Raw genomic sequence first — 18,207 nt, 5'->3', positions numbered from 1 at the left:
TAAGATTTTAAAAATGTTTAATAAAGCTTAAAATATCATCACCATTATTCCAATAAAATACTTCACAATTGACAACCCTAGTTATCCCTGATGCGTCTTTATAAGTTCCTTCTTTAGATTTTCTTATTATATCCTCACATTTGAAACCTTTTCTTACACAAGCTAAATCAGTCTCATTTAGACGTAAAATTGGACAAAAATCGTTCATTCCATCACCACAGTATACCACTTTTTCGTAATTAGTACCTTCCTTCTTCATTTCTGTGATAAAATCTTGCACAATTTGACCTTTGCACATATTTTTGGTACTTAATTTACAAGTATCTTGTAGGTGGTACATGCTGATAACTAATAAACCGTCCTTGTTAAACTTGGCTGGATTGGTAAAAACTTTTAACACATTATCTTGCAGTTTATTAACTGCCAACCAGCTCTCTATAAAATAAGAGTTTGAATCACTTACAACAATGACGTCATAATTTAAGTTCTCACTAAGATCTTTTATAAGCCTACACATTCCTTGTACTTCCGTAAGCGCCTCCATAGTCTTGCGTATCCTATTTTCTCTAATTCCTGTTTGGTGAAGTAAATTAAAGATTCCCTGCATATAGGCTGTCCAACCGTCAGACCTGTGGAGCTTTTTGATATCATTTGGAATACTTTTTGGATTCAGCATACCTACAGCCACGACATCCGAATTATCATTGATTATTGTGTGATCAAAGTCGAAAACGGCAAGTTTCTTCTCCATCTATAACAAAAAACGACAATTACCATCAGTAGTCAGGCAAAATAATTGTAACGGTAATAAATATTGGTGATACTAGGATGGTTGAAACAGAAGGACGATGTTTTGGTCAATACTCCAACACCAGAGAAGACTACTAATTAATACTTAGTCTATAATGTCTATAATAAAGTTATAATAATTAAAGGCTCCACGAAATTTTTTTCCGAATGTTTTTAACTTGAAGAAGCGATTCTTTTATACAAAGCTCGAATAGTTTCGAGGGTAGATTTACAAAATTTGACAAACATTGTGAAATATATGTACAAATATGTAGTGATATCAAAATATTAATCATATATCGTTTATAAGTGATGGCATCCAACGAATTCGAATAATTTCTGGAAATATATATCTAAGCATTTTGATGATTTATTGACAACGAAAAATATGAATTTTGCGTATAAAACGTCAACATGATATAGAATATAGAAATAAATAAAACGCGCCGATTAAATTCAACACAAATAATGCTCGATTTATACAAAATTGAATAATATTCGTAAGAATAACATTTCTTTTGTAAAAGCTCTGCTGCAAATTACTATCATTAACTTAATCAGCCAAATATGGCCATTTTGTTTGTCCTAATTAGCATATAATAACCTCCAAGTATTTATTTTGTAATTACGGATGGGCATGGGTGATAGTGCCTTTGGAAAACGAAACGAAACTACACTTCAGTATTTGAATCGGTGTCAACAAAAACGTTCTAAGTCATGAAAACCATTTTTTCGGAAAACTGAAAAAAATTGTATAGATCTGTATTAGTCATCTAAATCATTACCCAAAAATGTGAGAATGTTTTTGACACTTTTAGATGTAATGTTTCATATTTCTTAGTGCAAAATAATAGGTGTACATCTTCTTCTTCTTAACATGCCATACACCAAAGTGCGTAGGTGACTATCTCATTACTAGAATTCTGTTCTTGGCGGCGTGACACAGCTCGCCTGTATTGTGTATTCCTGTCCATTCTTTAATATTCCTTAACCAGGATAATTGTTTGCGGCCGGCTCCTCTCCTACCTTCGATCTTCACTTGTAGGATTAACATTAACAAGGTGTACATATATGATATTAATGTTCAAATGTGGTCGACTTGGAACTTTTTTGTTTACATTCCTAAGATGACACAAAAAAACCTTCATTTTGTTTAAAAAATATATATATTTAACCTAAAAAATACAATTTTTAAGTAAAAGTTTTAAATACAAACATTCAGTCATTTTTTGAATGATTCAAAATCCCATGTTTCCTCCTACTGGAAGTCATGTTCATCTTCCCCAGTAGTGGGACTATCAGTTGTTGGCCACTCCATTAATTCGTCATAAAACTGTCTGACACTATCAGGTATATAAGGTAACAACTTACCAATATCTTGGAGCCTCACTTTTTTAAGTGGTACTTTACCGGATGGATAACAAAGTATTGTGAGAAATTCAATTGATTGATTGTTAACTTAAGAAAGTTTATAGGTTTGCTCCATGAACTCATCAATAAAAGACCTACAAACAATCTGTTCAATAGGTAAAGTGCATGAAAGAACTTATGCCAAAAGATATCTTATCCTTAACAGGAACACGTTTTCCTCTCGTTTCCTCAGAAATGCACGTCTTTTTATAGTAGGTTGCCCACCAATGTTGAAAATCTAGTATATCTTCTGTGCTAACTTCTTTTCTTTTCTTCTGTAAGGTGTATACCCTATCATGTCTTTTTAGTTTTCTTTTGATGATTGAAAAATCCCTGTCACAAGGAAGGTAGGAGTGTCCTCTAATGGGATAATATTGCTCAATTCGATTGAATCGACCGCTGTCGGTAAGGGCTAAAAACACCGGTAAGGGTTTAATGTATGGTTCTTATTTTGACCTCCACATTTTTCCGAGTAAATGTGGACTTCCGTAAGCTGAGGAAGGTTTGCTGTACTGGAACCATGGGCAGCGGTATATTTTGCATATAATCGAAATTATATGCAAAATATACACGTGCTATTGCTAGCACGTGTTTTTTTTGCTTTTGTTTCTTGGTTAGTTTCTCTTTTTAATTTATTGTAGAATTTTTTTGATCTACGCTTCTGAATCGTCAATTCAGCAACATTTCTTTTTGCTGCATCACTAAGATGAGGACTTCTCAGTTTTAAATTTAGTTCTTCACAAGTACAACATGAATCAATCTGGGGCGACCAAATCGTAAATTGAAGTTGTCCTTGAAAAACCTTAAGAAAAACTCATAGCTGCATTTTGATTCGGGATATTTCTCTTTAAACATATTGTATAAAATTTAAATATTCAGTCTTGCGTCCAAATATTTTGTCTTTCCTGCCTATTTACTTTCTTTTAATAGATAACCTTCAATATGTTGTCTTATTAATAGCTTGGTATGAGCACTGATTGCATTAGTGCCCAATTTTTCCCATTAATAATAATGAACGAAGTCTTCTAATACGACTTATTTTAATTCCATAGAGCGACTTAAATGATTCTATACATACCTTTTCTCTGGTTTCACCCACAATTACCTCGTACGTAAAATAAACATGTGGTTATTTAATTTTATTAAGAATTCACAGAACACATTAATACAGTAAAAACACATATGTTAATAGTGTTGCCTATAAAAACATTCTGAGCCACTGACACAGAATCTTTTAGCCTACAATGATATATTTCAGTTTTCTATTTAACATACATGGAGAGTAGAGATGTTTTTGTACCAAAAGATGCGCTTCTGTTCATAGAACAATTTTCCATCAAAATGTCAAAAATGGAAAAAAACGACTTAGAATGTTTTTGTTTACACCGATTCATTTGTAGTTCAGTAGTGTTGAATATTTTGTGTTTTTTTTACAAAATACGGAATCACTTAATGTGAGTGCTGCTGTAAGGCGTACTTTGTTGATGACTGGTGTCAACGAAAGAAGCATTTACAATATGAAAAACGACAAGAGCATAGTGGTACGTTGATATTGCCAAAAAAAAGTAAAAAACGTTGTAATAAGTCAAACCAATTCTAGAATATTCACATATGACGGGGTTGTAAGAAGTTCTCTAAGGAGAATTGTTCATTGTGAACTTTTTTTGAAAAATTTGCTGCAATACATTTAAAGTGTGTACATAACTTTATACACGGTAATGAGAATATATCGCTGTTGTTTCTGTCAACTTTATACAGGCTTCTGAAAGAAACTTGATTTGTTTATACGAAACGTGACCGAAGAAGCATCAAGGTGGAGCGAGAGGATATTATTCATGGGCACCATAATTATTTAAGATCTGTACGACGTTTACAAAGAGACGATTGCAATATCATATATTTTGACGAATCGGGGGTTAATGTTGGCCAATCTATTAATTACGAATGATGCGATACCACTATACAAAACAGTCGCGATGCTTTCCTCATAGGTTTAAGTAGTACTGGTTTAAAAACATCTACCAAACGAGATCCACGATATGTTTTATTGCATGTAGGCTTTTCAGGAGGTTTCATTACTGGCAAAGGGCGTATTTTTATAGCAAAGAAAAATGATCGTGATAGAAGACTATCACGATGAAATGGATGCCGCATATTTTAAGTCGCCGTTTAAAGAGACGTTAATACCAGCTTTACCAAATAATGGTCGCAGGAATGTCATTGTAATGGACAATGTGTCGTCGCAGCAAGAGTGGACCTATGAAATTATCCACTCTGCTTAAGGGCTTCAGGCATATTGGATGAAATACCCCTAAGCATTTATCCAATTAACTTCTGGATGTATGTTGTTACACCAAGTCTTGATAAAGACTTGGTGTGAATTTTCTTATATGACGAATACTATCAGTATATCGGTGGAAATCCCCATTCGAAGATTGTGCGAATATTCACAATCTCCGAAATGAGGTAGGTGGGACGATGCGCATCAAGTGCGTGCTATTGGTCGACTGACTAGGGCACTTCATGACATCCTGCCCCCCCCCCCCTTTGGAGACTCTGTAGATAGGTAAGTTTTGAGTAGTATTGAAGTATATTGAAAGTAGTATTGAAAAATTGAAAAAGTGTACAGATAAAAATACAATTCATAAACAATTTTCAAAGGTGAAACATTACAATTAATAAGTAATTTGCAGAGATAAAAGGTTACAATTAATACAAATTTGCAAGGATGAAAAGTTACAATTAGTAAACAATTTGCAAAGATAAAAGGTAGCAATTAATAAACAATTTGACAAGATTAAAAGTAATAATTAATAAACAATTTGTGAAGATGAAAACATGAAAAAGTTATAAATAAAGGTTTTAAAATTATGAATTTTCGCAAACACAAGCACTATTAATACAACACTGTTACGTTGATTCTAGGGGGAGGTGGTGGTGACAGCATCTCCATCCTAGGCAGGTTCCATCCTCCTTCGATGCACTAAACTCCCTCGGCGGGTTCGTCTCCTTCTCAGCTCTCCGGTTCCCTTCTGCATTGTCCACGGTGTTACGTAGGCAAGTTTGCCCGGGGCCTCCGTGGTGACACTGACCACATATTGGTAGGGCAGGCAGTGACTGTACCTACTCCGGGACTTCCGTAGCTTCCAGGACTTCAAGCTTCGAAAAAAACTGGCTCGTGTATTTAGGACCTGGATGGCGGAATGTTAGGATTTTGACGTCCTAACATCCGGTAACTCTCCCCTCTGTCCTCTTGGATCCAGCATGGATTCATAGGCTTGTGTGTACCATGGCTTCTCATCGGTGGACGTAGTCGAAAAGCGAGTTAAGCGCCATGTCGTCGCAGTAAGAGTGGACCTATGAAATTATCCACTCTGCTTAAGGGCTTCAGGTATATTGGATGAAATGCCCCTAAGCATTTATCCAATTAACTTCTGGATGTATGTTGTTACACCAAATCTTGATAAAGACTTGGTGTGAATTTTCTTATATGACGAATACTATCAGTATATCGGTGGAAATGAAACAAGTTTTTGTAGCAGAAGAAAGACTATCTACAGAGTCTTGAACTTTGTGGTAGCAAAAACGGAGCAGAACCCCGACCGGCGACCTTCTCGAGCGTACGTGCTCTAAGTAAGGCCGTGGTCTATAGACTGATCCCCATTCGTATCCATTGTAGTGTTGTTCGTGTGAGTTTTTGGGTGTTTTTCTTGTGTTTGGATGGCTACGCTGTCCTGTTTTAGGCTTTTGCCTCTTCAGGACGTGTTTTCCTTAGTATTGGGGCAAATCCGACATCTCGGATGTAGAGCGACAACATTAGTGTAATTATATATCTGTAAGTAACCTCGATTATTCTATAACTAATGAAACACATTTATCAGTCAAATCAGTGTACGAGCTTTTCGGGTAATGGGTGCACAGAAATCGAGTATTTTTGGGTATTTTCCCGTCGGAAAGTTTTTCGATAGTTTATGAAAAGGAATAGGAATGTGCAAACCGTTTAGATGTCACAACTGTCCAAATTTTCCATAATCGATTGAAGCAGTTCCCGGAGGTTCCACTCTGCATAGATATCAACAAAAGTAATTTAAAATATATTTGTTAGTTTAATAAAGTATACAATTTTAAAATAATATTCTCGTTAAAAACTTAAGTCTTTTTATTAAATTCATGCCATGTATCGAAAACGAAACCAATGTCGAACGAGTTGACAAATATTCTCGTTGAGTTTATATGTATTCTTCTTCTTTAAGTTACATCTTCTATCGAAGGTTGGAAATCATCATGGCTATGCGGACTCTGTTAACTGCCGCTCTAAATAGTTCTGCACTACTGCATTCAAACCATTCCTTCGATTCAAGTTCTTAAGCCACGATATTCTTCGTCTTCCCACATTTCACTTTCCTCGAATTTTGCCTTGCATAATAAGCTTCAATAATGAGTATCTTTGCTGTCTCATAACATGGCCTAAGTGCTCAAGTTCTCTTCTTTTGTAAGTCAATATTATTTCAGCTTCATTAGAATTGAAAAGGCCACGGTGGTCTAGCTAGTCCCGTGCAACAACACTTTATTGACGATATAGAATATGTAAATAGATTCACATACCTAGGAATGGATCTGGTCGCAAGCAATGAAGAAGAACCGGAAATAAATAGAAGGCTTGTGCTAGCAAATAAAGCCTATTTCGCGATGGGTCACATATTCAAATCGCGAGACGTACACCGGAAAACAAAACTCCGGGTCTATAAAACAATAATCAGGCCCATAGTAAGTTATGGTTGTGAAACATGGGTGGTGACACAGAAATCTGCCAATGCATTAGATGTGTTTGAAAGAAAAATATTACGTAGGATCCTGGGCCCAATAAGTGAAAACAACAACTGGCGAATTAGGTACAATAGAGAAATATACGAGCAATATAGCGAACAAACTCTAGCACAACATACTAAACTGCAGAGATTACGATGGGCAGGGCACGTGGTCCGCATGCATGAGAATAGAATCCCCAGAAAATTATTAAATGCAAGAATGCAGGGAAAAAGACCTGTTGGAAGACCTAAAAAGAGATGGGAAGATGAAGTCGATGCGGATGCCAGGAACTGCCTGAGAACGCGTTCATGGAAAAGAACAGCGGTAAATCGAGATGATTGGAGAAGCCTGTTGAAGGAGGCCAAGGCCCGATTTGGGCTGTAGCGCCATTGGATGGATGGATTGGATGGATGGTCTAGCTAGTCCTTAGACTATGGATAGTTATTAGTTATTAGTTTTAGAGCAGTGACAATGAGATTGGTTCATTGTTGTTACCGTAAGAAATATAGCTACATATTAGGTGTAAAAAAGTCGGACATAAATAATGCTTTAACCAAATTCACAATCATTTGCAGAATACATTAGAAATGTTTAAAAAAGAATTGATATTGTTTTCTAGCTAACATCAATATACGCATTGAAGATAAATATATAAAAGTACAGATTTACTTTAAAAAATAAAACTAGGATACATAATAATTTTAATCAAAGTTTTAGATAAGAAAAGTGTAGGATTATATACACTAAATTTTTAAAACCTACCTTGAGTCTATAAATCGTTATTTGAAAGAGAACGCTAGACTTATAGATGAAGGTGTTTTTACCATTTAGATGAGGCTTATCAGTTTATCTACGACATTAAAAAGATGGTAACAATAAACTTATGAAATTATAAAGATAACGAGAGATAGTACTTTGGTGTTGAGTGACAATTTTTTCATTGGGTTTTATGTCATCTTTCTGTCAATCGTAAAATTATTCGCGTTTTTGAAAATAATAAGTCAAAAAGTGTTAGGATCACATCACATTTAATAATTATAATAATCAGAGACTGATTATTATAATTATTAAATTAAATTTTAAAGTTGAAGGAGGTTGTTCTGGCCAAACTATAAGTGTATGTATTTGAAAAAAAAGGTGAAAAAAAAATAAAATTTTGAAATGAAAGCAGACGATTGCATTTCTTTTCAATTCAATCTCCATAACTGCTCTACACGTGTTTCTCTTTATAGTAATATAATTCATATCTAATCTTCTTTGTACCGTTGCATTTTTTATGGGACGTCCTATCTTCTTTCGTTCTATCTTTTGGTTTTTAATTTAGTATTTGTTTAGTTAGTCGATTTTCATCCATTCTGTTATGTTTTTTCCATTTTGTTTAAATAAAGGTAAAAGAAATCACCAAAAACATCTAATTTCTAATAGTGCAAGTTCACATTTAACTAGCTACAAAATTAGTATTACAATGCTTAGAACATTTAACTAACTGGAAGTTTTTGGAGCTTGAAGAGTCTTATTGAAACGTCAAAAAAGGTCAAAAATGAGGATAAAAATTAGGAGGAAACTCTTTTCAAATGGCTTGATGAGTTAGATGACGACATAAGCGAAGTTGTATCAATTTGTGATGAAAATGTTGCTATTGACAGCGATCACGAAACGGAATCGGAAATAGAGGGTAAGTCAAATCTCTTGGAATTATTATGTATGTATTGTACTAAAGTTCGGTGTTACTGTAGTATGCGGTCTACCTCGAGGGTGCGATCTACCTGATGCACAAAATAACGAGATGCAAGAAAAATCTTGTAGAAAAAATTCTTTATTCACAAGTAATAAACATTTGGAGCAAAATCAATGTAAAATAAAATAAAAGTAAATCTACCAGGCCATGTTATTTGAAAAGAGGGGTTCATATGTATGCATACGTTGGGAAAAGATTAGGGTGTTATTTGCATATTAGTAAAGAAACTAAATTTGCATAGTTTATTTTATATTCCTAAATAATAGTAGTATAAATGTTTATTGTAGGTACTTAGCAATAAACAGTTCGTCTACAAAGGTGCCTTCCATTATTGTTTGCAAACCCTTCTGAGAAAAGAATATTGTGATTAGCCGCACATGTATACAATACCAACAAAAACAATATTTACAAAGTGAATAAAACGCATAATGTAGAATAATTATTTATTGAAAGTATTGATTTGTAAAATTAAAATAGTGTTACAATAAATATTATGAGTCATAACTTTAATCATATTATTTCTAACCCATTCGTCTTTTCTAGATCATAAATATACCTGCCGGCAGAAATTTCTAGATCCATGGGTCCCCCTACGATATAAAAAACCTGCTTTTGATGGAATTCCTTCGATGGAAGGTCATCGATTCTTCGCCGTAATTCCAGAACTAACGGTTATTTATATATATGTGACATTTTATTTAAAGGGACAGTTATAATAGTTTTGAACATCGCGTCGAGTTTCGAATTGTAACGCGTATTGTAATGTAAATAAATTATATAATTATTAGTGTGAAATAATTTAGTTATATTGTACAAATAAATACTTTAAATAAACTTGTGTTATAAATGTAGAAACTTTGATAATAAATAAAGACAATAAATTAGATTAATAAAAATATTACAATAGAAATTCTTATGATTTATGCGTTTTATTCACTTTATAAAGATTTTTTTGTCGAATACAGCGTATACACCGCATCTCTTGGTAGACCGTAAGTTATAGTAGAAACGCGACGGTAGACCGCATAGTATAGTATGTGTATACTAAATCCATAAAGTTTTTGGTACATACTTTAAAAAAAACTTGAGTTTGTGTTTGACACAAGTGTATAGTATATTGGATACGAATCTACCAAGCATAATAGCATCAATTGTTGACAAGTTACTATTATTTGTTTTGCTAAATTCTAATTTCATAGTAATTTTCTGCATAATTTTGTCAAATTTATTTCCTCAAGATATTCTTTATTTGTTACAAAAAATAATATTTCATTTTTGTTATCAATAAATTATTTTAGTGCCTGATTTTAAAGTAAGTAACATAAACTACATTAAACTGCATTCTACAAATAGCAAAAATTTATAAAGATTTAAAGATAAGATATACTTACAACAAACAAATGGTGATAGCACAAAAACTAATTGATACATACTAATCTTTCCATTTGTAAATATGAATTTATAAACTGCTACACAATTTCAAAACAATAAAAATTTGAACCTTTATTTTAATTGATGCAGTTTTAATTTATCAATAAATCACATGTCAATATATTTTTTTATTTTAAAATTAATATTATCTGCTATTTCCCCGTCCTCCCATCCCCGGGGAAACCATGTCCTAACCCAAAGCATTCCCATCTCCAGCCTTTCCTCCCCCTACTTCCAAACCAACTCACCAACACACACTAGCCAAGCGTGGCGTTTTAATGGCTTAAATTCCTAAAAGTTATTTTCCATGAAAGACGAAACTACTGAACGGCCTTCAGTCTCCGGCGGCTCCATCACCCCCAACCAAGGTAGCGGTTGGAACAGGTTTGGAGCAGAGGGTACTAAGAATCCCCGGAAAAATCAGGCTACTACAAAGAGCGACAAATACATATTACTTCATACAATGTTAAAACTCTTATATCAGACCAGAAGATGATGAGCTGAAAAATATAAAATGGGAAATCATCGGACTCAGTGAAGTAAGACGAAAAGGAGAAGCCCAAATTACTCTTAAATCAGGACAGGTATTTCATTTTAGAGGTGAAGAAGACACTTCAAATGGTGGAGTAGGATACATTATACATAGAAAGCACACACAAAATATAGTTGAAATTATCAGCATAAGTCCCAGGATTATATATCTCAACTTCAAACTAAATGCAAGATATAACCTTAAGGTAATCCAGACATATGCTCCAACAACTACCCACTCGGAAGAAACTGAAAAATTTTATGAGGACCTAGAAACAGCATTACATGCCACACCAGCATATTACACATTAATTATGGGCGACTTTAATGAGAAAATGGGGTCTAAAGAAGATGATGCAGAAGTAGCAATGGGTAAGTATGGCTATGATGAAAGAAATGTACAAGGGCAAAGATTGCTGAACTTCTTACACCAGGAACATTTATTCATGATGAACTCTTTTTTCGATAAAAAGCCTCGGCGCAAATGGACACGGATCAGCACAGATGGCAGTGTCAAAAATGAAATAGATTATATCATAACAAACAGAAAGGAAATAATCAAAGACATCGAAGTACTCAACAAATTTTCAATAGCAAGCGACCACAGGTTAATCCTAGCTAAGATACTATTAAATTTCAAATTGGAAAGAACAAAGACGATCCTAAAAACAAGAAAAAAGAAATGGATTCCCCCAGAAAACAACGACGTGTATGAAGATACATTAACCAGACATATACAAGACTTGCATGACGAAATAGAAGATGTAGATCAAGAAAATGATGGCATAATAAAGGTTCTAAAAGAAACGGAAAGAGCTAATAGATAAAAGAAGACAGCTGACGGAAAAATGCGGCTCTAACTATACAACAATGAAGAAATTAAATAAAAATATCCATCAGTCAATCCGAAAAGACGTAAAAGAAAACAATACAAGAGAAATAACTAAAATAATTCAAAAAAACAAAAGTTTAAAATTAAAAGTGAAACTGGAACAAACCATGAAGTGGAGATATCCAGGAGTGGCTAGTATACCTGTTCAATACAAAGCACGTGGTGTTCGTGTGTATTAAGGTATAAAAAAAAGTGCTTATTACAAGCTTAAATTTTTATTTAAGAAGATCTTTTCGGAATTAAATCATTCCATCATCAGTTAACTAAAAGAGAGAGTAAAAATACCAATATTAAAAAACACAAGTTAAAATTTAAATATATAGAAATAACACGTTGGTTTTTTACTACTTACATAAAAAGTTGTTAAAGACATTGTATGGCCACGTAAAAAACTTTGGAAGGACATCCGTATTAAAATATAATCCTCATGGTATTTATCAAGGTAAATGCAATAGACTTAACTTATTGATTATTAAAAAAAAAAAAGCTGACCTCTTCATGAATCATCTAGAATCCACTCAAATCATGACTAACAATACGATTCTACACTGGTTCCGTTACGTTGATGATTGCTTAGTGTTCATTAGAGGTAACTCAAATACAGCTTTTTCCTTACTAAACACTATCAATAATTTTCACCCCAATATCAAATTCACTATGGAATTAGAATCCAACTTCTCCATCAATTTTTTGGACCTTTCCATCAATAGAATTAATAATGTCTTTGATTATAGCATCTACAGAAAACCCACACAAACAGATCATGTCATACATTTCAATTCTAACCATCCCATTTCACACAAATTATCTGCATTCAACAGTTTCATTCATCGTTTAGAAACCATTCCATTATCCAACACTAACTACAACCAAGAACTAAACATAACCAAACAGATTGCTTTCAATAATGGCTACAGCCTAGATATCATCCATAAACTCATTTATAAAAAGAAACGTAAATTGCTTCAACAATCAGCTTAGCATAACATTACTTCAGATTCCCCATCTTACTTCTCATTACCATTTCACTGTCCAACACTCTCCGAATCAATCAAAAACACTATCCTGAATTCTGTTGAAAATATTAAGATTTCCTTTAAAGTTAACAATAAATTGAGTAGATCATTATGCAATAGTAAGGACTCTATTGACTTCAGCAAACGCAGTGGGGTTTATAAACTTCAATGTTCTGACTGTGATGCCACTTATATTGGTAGAACTTGTAGATCTCTAGTAACCAGGGCCATAGAACATTCTAAGTTAGAGAACACTTCTTCTTTTTCCCATCATCTCAAATATCACAATCACACAATCAAGGTACCAGATGATATTTCTCTTCTTCATAACATCCCAGGTAGAGATTATCTCAACCTTGACCTTTTTGAGGATTTGGAAATAGTCAAGGAAAAGAAAAACAGTCCCAATTGTGTTAATCGTCACACCAGCATCAACAGAGACTTTGTTCCACTTCATCGACAATTATTTTCCTGATCTAACTTTCTTTCTGTTAACTACACATCCAGTTTTACTTACTTCTACATTTCTTTCTATTTTCCCATAGCTTAATATCACCTTATATAATCCGCCATACTTAACTCTATTCTTGTCACCATTAATACACTAACATCCCTTTTCCAATATCCCATTTCCCATCCTCTCCAATAACTACCATCTGACTAATCACACAGGTTTTCTTATAAATACTCACGCTACATCTATCAATCTCTTATCACAATCAGTTTCAGTATCCCCAGCTTACATCTTTACATTCATCTCCTATTTCCTTTTCTTTCTTTCTCTTTTATTTCTTTTTCCTCAATTCATCTTCCACAAATTTCAAACCAACTTTTATCTATACCTATTTCATACAAGGAAACAATTAGGTAATAACATTCTTTTTACCGCCTTTAAAATGATTTATTAATTTCAACTACCTAACTTAAATCTTGCCTTACCCTGGTATACCAAATTTATTTTACATCACAGTCACTCATTGTTTTACATTCTACCACCTTTTTAAAATACCAAAAATTACTATTGATCTTACTACACACAAAACACAATTCTTCACTAAAAACTGCCTATTCACAAACTTAAGCACAATGACTTTTGCTCCTACTACATCATTCCACCTGACATTGATGGGTACTAACTGATTTTTCGTACCATCTTTATATCAGTTAGCCCAAGACTCCAGAACAGATCAGAGGTAATGTAAGTTGAAAAAACCTCACCAGCTACAGGGGGTCATGTAAGATGCCCCCATTTTCAGTTTTTTAATAATCAATAAGTTAAGTCTATTGCATTTACCTTGATAAATACCATGAGGATTATATTTTAATACGGATGTCCTTCCAAAGTTTTTTACGTGGCCATACAATGTCTTTAACAACTTTTTATGTAAGTAGTAAAAAACCAAAGTGTTATTTCTATATATTTAAATTTTAATTTGTGTTTTTTAATATTGGTATTTTTACTCTCTCTTTTAGTTAACTGATGATGGAATGATTTAATTCCGAAAAGATCTTCTTAAATAAAAAATTTAAGCTTGTAATAAGCACTTTTTTATACCTTAATACACACGAACACCACATGCTTTGTAAAAGTTTAAAAGTTTTGAGGCGAAATACAAACAACATAGGCAACAAAAACATGTACAAAATAAAAAACAAAGATGGAAACATTACTACTGATATAACCAAATTCCTTGAGGTTATTGAATCCTTTTATTGTGAAATGTATGAGAGCACCGACGAAAGGCAAGATCAGCCCCTGCCCAAAATCACAAACCAGGGATCAGAATTAATACCAGAAATAACTCCATACGAAATAAAAACGGCACTTTTAGAAATAAAAAATAACAAATCTCCTGGTGATGACGGAGTAGTGATCGAAGCGATCAAACTAGGTGAAAAAAAATTAACCAGGCTTTGGCAAAGCTTTTCACTGAATGCATCAACCAAGGAAAAACTCCTTCTCAATGGAATAATGCGGTCATTACTTTATTACACAAGCCAGGAGACATAACAGATTTGAAAAACTACTGCCCCATCAGTTTGCTTTCACACATTATATAAACTTTTCACAAAAATTATCAAAAAAAGATTGGACGCTAAATTAGACATCTATCAGCCTAGAGAACAAGCTGGATTTAGATCGGGATACAGCACTAACGACCACTTAATAGTGATAAATAACCTGATAGAAAAGTCTGCAGAATACAACAAACCATTGGCACTGATATTTGTCGACTACGAGAAAGCATTCGATACCATAAGCCATCAGAAAATGTTAAAAGCATTGACAGAATGCTGAATAGATCATCGCTACATTATCCTAATCAAATATATCTACCACAATGCCAAAGCTAGCGTAAGACTATCTGAACAAGAAACAAATACTTAAATTCTGTATACAGCGAGGAGTATGGCAAGGAGACACGGTCTCTCCAAAGCTATTTACGACTTTTTTAGAACATACTTGTAAGAAGGCACATCTGAACGAGCATGATATCAACATAAATAGAGAGAAGTTCAGTCATTTGAGATTTGTTGATGACATCGTCCTTATAGCCGATCTTATGGATGATGCAATAATAATGTTTGAAAAATTATATCACGCTTCCTTGAAGGTCGAACTAAAGATTAATATAAACAAGACACAAATAATGACTAATATGGTGCTAAATCGAAATATTGCTGTTGATGGAAGGGAGACTACATCGTATAAGTACCTACGACATGAAATTCGGTTGGGCAGAGATAACCAGACATGTGAGCTCCCATGTCGCATAGGACTAGCCTGGGCAACGTTTAGTAAATTAAACTATGTATTTAAATCGGATCTAACCATCTGCCTCAAAAGGAAAATCTTTGACCAATGTGTTTCCTGCACTCACTTATGGAGCGGAAACATTAACACTCACAAAAAAAGTAGTTAATAAGATTTGCCTGACTCAGATGGCTATGGAGCACCAGGTGTTGGGTGTCTCTCTGAGAGACCGAATCCCAAATGAAGAAATATGTCATAGAACAAAAACAACAGACACCATCAAAAAAATGCAGTCTCTAAAATGGAATTTGGCAGGACATGTCACCAGATTATCAGAGAACCGATTGACAAAACGTATTGTCGAGTGGAAATAAAGACAAAAACCACTACAGAGCAGAGGACCAACTAGATGGACTGACGACCTTAAGCGTATTAGCAATAACTGGATAAAAACCGCACAAGCCAGAGACAGATGGAAAGAGCTGAGGGAGACCTATGTCCAGCAGTGGACGCATACAGGTTGATGATGATGATGACTATCTGCTATTAGCGTGTGTGCTTTTTTGTATCGCAGTTCTCAGCTACTTCCAGTTGACATCAAAATTTAACCAATGTAACAAAAAAAAATTAATTACTAAATTTCCTAGACTGGTTGTGATAGGGATTGGTGAAGCTAGTATAGCACAATAGATTTTATGCACACCATTTGTAATTTCACAGCTATACTACATATATATTGCAAACAGGAAAGGAATGTGTACTCAATGATTACATTTTAACATCTAATGACCACTACTTAGATTTGTACAAGAAATCTATCAATTATTTATTATCTATACCTAATACATTTCACTGATGATTTGTGTTACATTTTAGTGAAAAATATTGACAATAAAAATTTACCTTTATCAGTTTAGATGCTAATTATATAGAATAGGAAAAAAATACCAATAATTCAATATTTCTCACTGAAATTTTATTAAGTTGACCAAGAGCCCACCAAGAAAAAAAAAGAAGGAGAAAACAAAACTTGTAATAATCAACTTACAATAAATAGTAAGTCACTGCTGAACCTGTTTATCAACAACTCATAAATAGAAGTAAGATACCTGCTAAAACAGTCAACATGAGAAATTTTCATATCTATTCCAATTTACTATTATTATTATAATATATTATTGCAATATGTATTTCAGTTGTACTCTAGTACTATATAGTAGGTATATCCTATTTTTGATTTACTAAGGTGATAATTAATTATAACAAAAATTTGAGCATATTTCTTGAAATACAAATGAAAACATAGAAATGAAAAAGTATAGCTATGTGTAAACATATATAGGATACAAAGAAAAAATTATAAATATGATAAACCACCCAGAAGACAACATAAATAAAACGTAATTATGGGACTAAAACAATGAAAATAAATTCTGACATTGGCCAGAAATATAAAATTAACTGTCAAATATGAACTTATCAGAAATACTGATAAAAACACAGAAAATTGTTTAATTTTAGATGATGACCACTGCATACAATGTTTTGATAAATAAATTACCAAAATAATAGCTAAATAATTCCAATAATTTGTTTTTAAAGTAAATATATACAAACTTTAGAATATCAGAGAACTACATCAAAATTGGTTTTAAAGATTTACATATAATTTAGTACTTATTACATACCTGGTGTAATAATCTTGCCGGAGTTGTTAGTAAATTGATGTTAACTGATGTCCTTACAATGAAAATAGAATATATTAGGCGAATAGGCCTTTGCATGTGAGCTTGTAATCAATCACAAGGTAGTCATTTCTTTGGTATTCAAAGATTTCAAGTCTACAAATCGTTGGCAGCTTACCGAATATAATAGTTCGATGTATTTGTCATCAACTACATTCCCAAATTACAGGTATGTTAGAGTTAAATTCTTCAACTTTTTAATATGATTTATGTTGTTGTTATTCTGTTGTTTACAAAACTAATTCAAAATTAACATAGACCACAAAACATTGCCAAATGATGTGCCAACAATCAGTTTAACATGTTTAACATCGCATCTGGGATCTGGCTAACCTTCATTTTAGTTGGTATTCTATGGCACAGAGTGGCAAAATAAATGTCATAATAAAAAAAGCATAGCTTGGAAACACAAACCACCTACCTCCTTGGAAGGAATAATGAAATGGAACAGTTAATTTAATGCTAATGATTTTTTTATTGAACTTCTTCAGTCTTTTGTTTATATATTATTGGCTTCGAAATCTACAAATATATACAAATACATTACTAATAATTTAAATTTTAAATTTTCACACAGGTTTGCCACCGAGAATATAAAATTAAATAAAATAATATAGAAATAATTCACGTTCATAAATGTATCAAAATAACATGAAAAATAGAACACGTTTTAATTTCTCGTCTGGCACAGATATTGCATGGAAATATCGTGTGATCTTGCGCAGTTTTATAATCTGTCTTGCATAGCTCTTGCATAATATGAAAATTGCATAATTCTGAAAAAACGTTTAAAGTCGATTTTACATTATGCAATGTTCATGTATGCAATACTGATTATGAAACTGCCCATTAGACAAAATTAAAGTCGACTAGAGGGCGCTATTTGAAAATTTTTAAAGATTTAGTTTGTTAGCTTTATTTACGATTTCCATATATCTAAAAAAAGTTCCGTATATCTAAAAGTGGTTGAGTTTACCGAAAGTACAAGCTGATTATTCTGCAATTTTTGATTTATATAAAACAACAATGAGTAAATATTTGTTTCTTTGTAGATTAATTGCAGTTAATTAATAGAAATTTTTTTAGCAATT

The 18,207-nt window shown here is 33.0% G+C and overlaps 1 protein-coding gene across 4 annotated transcripts in view; it reads right to left on the bottom strand.

Moving 5' to 3' along the window:
• Window positions 1-18,207, bottom strand: part of LOC140434392 (probable phosphatase phospho2) — a 43,530-nt gene continuing 25,323 nt past the window's right edge. The window contains exons 1-2 of one of the 4 annotated variants that reach the window (XM_072522603.1): window positions 17,235-17,446; window positions 1-751 (exon numbers count right to left, since the gene is read on the bottom strand). In XM_072522603.1, the coding sequence (XP_072378704.1) occupies window positions 8-751 (744 nt within the window). In that variant the 5' untranslated portion in view covers window positions 17,235-17,446 and the 3' untranslated portion in view covers window positions 1-7. Of the gene's footprint in view, window positions 752-7,770; window positions 7,908-17,059; window positions 17,447-18,207 lie in introns of those variants that run through there. The other 3 variants (XM_072522600.1, XM_072522602.1, XM_072522601.1) reach the window with 3 other exon arrangements.

Source organism: Diabrotica undecimpunctata, chromosome 2 (assembly GCF_040954645.1).
Source record: "Diabrotica undecimpunctata isolate CICGRU chromosome 2, icDiaUnde3, whole genome shotgun sequence".
Classification (NCBI taxonomy): Eukaryota; Metazoa; Arthropoda; class Insecta; order Coleoptera; family Chrysomelidae; genus Diabrotica; species Diabrotica undecimpunctata.
This window is presented reverse-complemented; position numbering and strand designations above follow the sequence as displayed.